Source organism: Penaeus monodon, chromosome 21 (assembly GCF_015228065.2).
Source record: "Penaeus monodon isolate SGIC_2016 chromosome 21, NSTDA_Pmon_1, whole genome shotgun sequence".
Classification (NCBI taxonomy): Eukaryota; Metazoa; Arthropoda; class Malacostraca; order Decapoda; family Penaeidae; genus Penaeus; species Penaeus monodon.
In genome coordinates, this window is record NC_051406.1 from 44,704,159 (window position 1) to 44,705,567 (window position 1,409).

The 1,409-nt window shown below is 51.9% G+C and overlaps 1 protein-coding gene across 2 annotated transcripts in view; it reads right to left on the reverse strand.

Moving 5' to 3' along the window:
* Positions 1-1,409, reverse strand: part of LOC119586525 (neurotrophin 1-like) — a 28,112-nt gene that overhangs the window by 1,186 nt on the left and 25,517 nt on the right. For both annotated transcript variants that reach the window (XM_037935278.1, XM_037935279.1), the window contains one exon: positions 102-236. In XM_037935278.1, coding sequence (XP_037791206.1) covers positions 102-236 — 135 coding nt within the window. The remainder of the gene's footprint in view (positions 1-101; positions 237-1,409) is intronic.

The window sequence follows — 1,409 nt, forward strand, 5'->3', positions numbered from 1 at the left end:
AGAAAAATACGTCTCTGTTTGTCTCACCCTACCTATTTACCTCCTCCCTAGAGACGGGAGGCCTCACTAGACCGTAAATAACGAGAGACCTCACCACTCACTTGCAGCTTTCGACGCGGACAGACTGAGGGTATTTATCTGTGTTAATTACGGCCACCCACTCGCCGCGGATGTTCTGCGCCCAGCCAGGCCTCACGTACTGCACGGCGCTCTCGCAGACGAAGTGACCGCCGTGCCTGGGGGTGAAGGGGGAGAGGGGTGTGAGCGAGGTCATGGGAATAAGGGATGGGGGGGAGGCGGGAGTTTAGAGAGGTTAAAGTCAAAGGAACGGGTGGGGGGGGAGGGGGTATGAGCAAGGTCAGGGCAAGGGTTACGGCACTCACTCCGCCTTTTGGGGAAGGAATAACACGTCCTTTGTCTTAGAGACGTTTCGCGTCAAGGAAAGACATAGGACTAGTGTCTGTAATGAAGAGTTCTGTGTTACGGGAAAAAGGACTAAACATTTCCGTTCCGAAAGGAGTAATTATCAGGTAAATGGATATAAATTATGTTTGGACGCATTCGGACACGCCGAGAACAATCCATCCGTGACTGTTTTTGAACACTTTTTCCCTTCTTTTCCTTTATATTTTTTTTAAATTCAGCCTCTTCTCCTCCGCTTCCCTCCCCTCTTCAGCCTCCTCCTCCCTCTCCTATACCCGGTTTTAGCCTCTCCTTCCTCTCCTCCTTTCCTCTTCTGTCGCATCCTTTCCTCCCCTCTCTTCCTCCATCTCCCCTCTTCCTCCTCCATATCCCCTTTTAGTCCTACCCTTCCTCTCCCTCCTCCCTTTTTCCCTTTCCCATCCCCCTTTCCTCCTTCCCATCTTCTTTTCCTCCTCTTTTCCTCACCCACTTACCCCCATCCTCCACTCTCTTTCCTCTCCCCTTCCCCCTCCCCATCCCCTCTCCAGCCTCCTCTCTTCCCCTCTTCGTCTTCCCCCTCTCCCCTCTTCCTCATCCCCCTGTCTTCTTCCCTCCCCCCTTCCTCCTCTCCTTCCTCTCCCCCTTCTCCTCCCCTCCTCCTCCTGCCCCCTCTTTCCCCTCTCCTCCCTCTCCCCTTCTTCCTTCTCCCCTCCTCCCCCCTCCCCTCCTCCCCCATCGCCTCAGCCACGACGTTGAATTAGTACCCCCGTCAGGGTTGATGGGGGCAATAAAGTGTTACACGAGTTGTAGATAGAAATCTCTATTTCTCTGCCATTTAGAATAGTTTATAAGGCGATTCGTTTCTGCCGGTCAAATAAACCCTAAGGAGTTGCGTCTGACACTGATGCATGTCTGATCCTCTCTCAGAGTTTATAGAAATCGTGAAAGTGATTGCAGACAAGGAAATTAACTATCAATATTGCTGTCGTAACAGTTGCATAAACCAT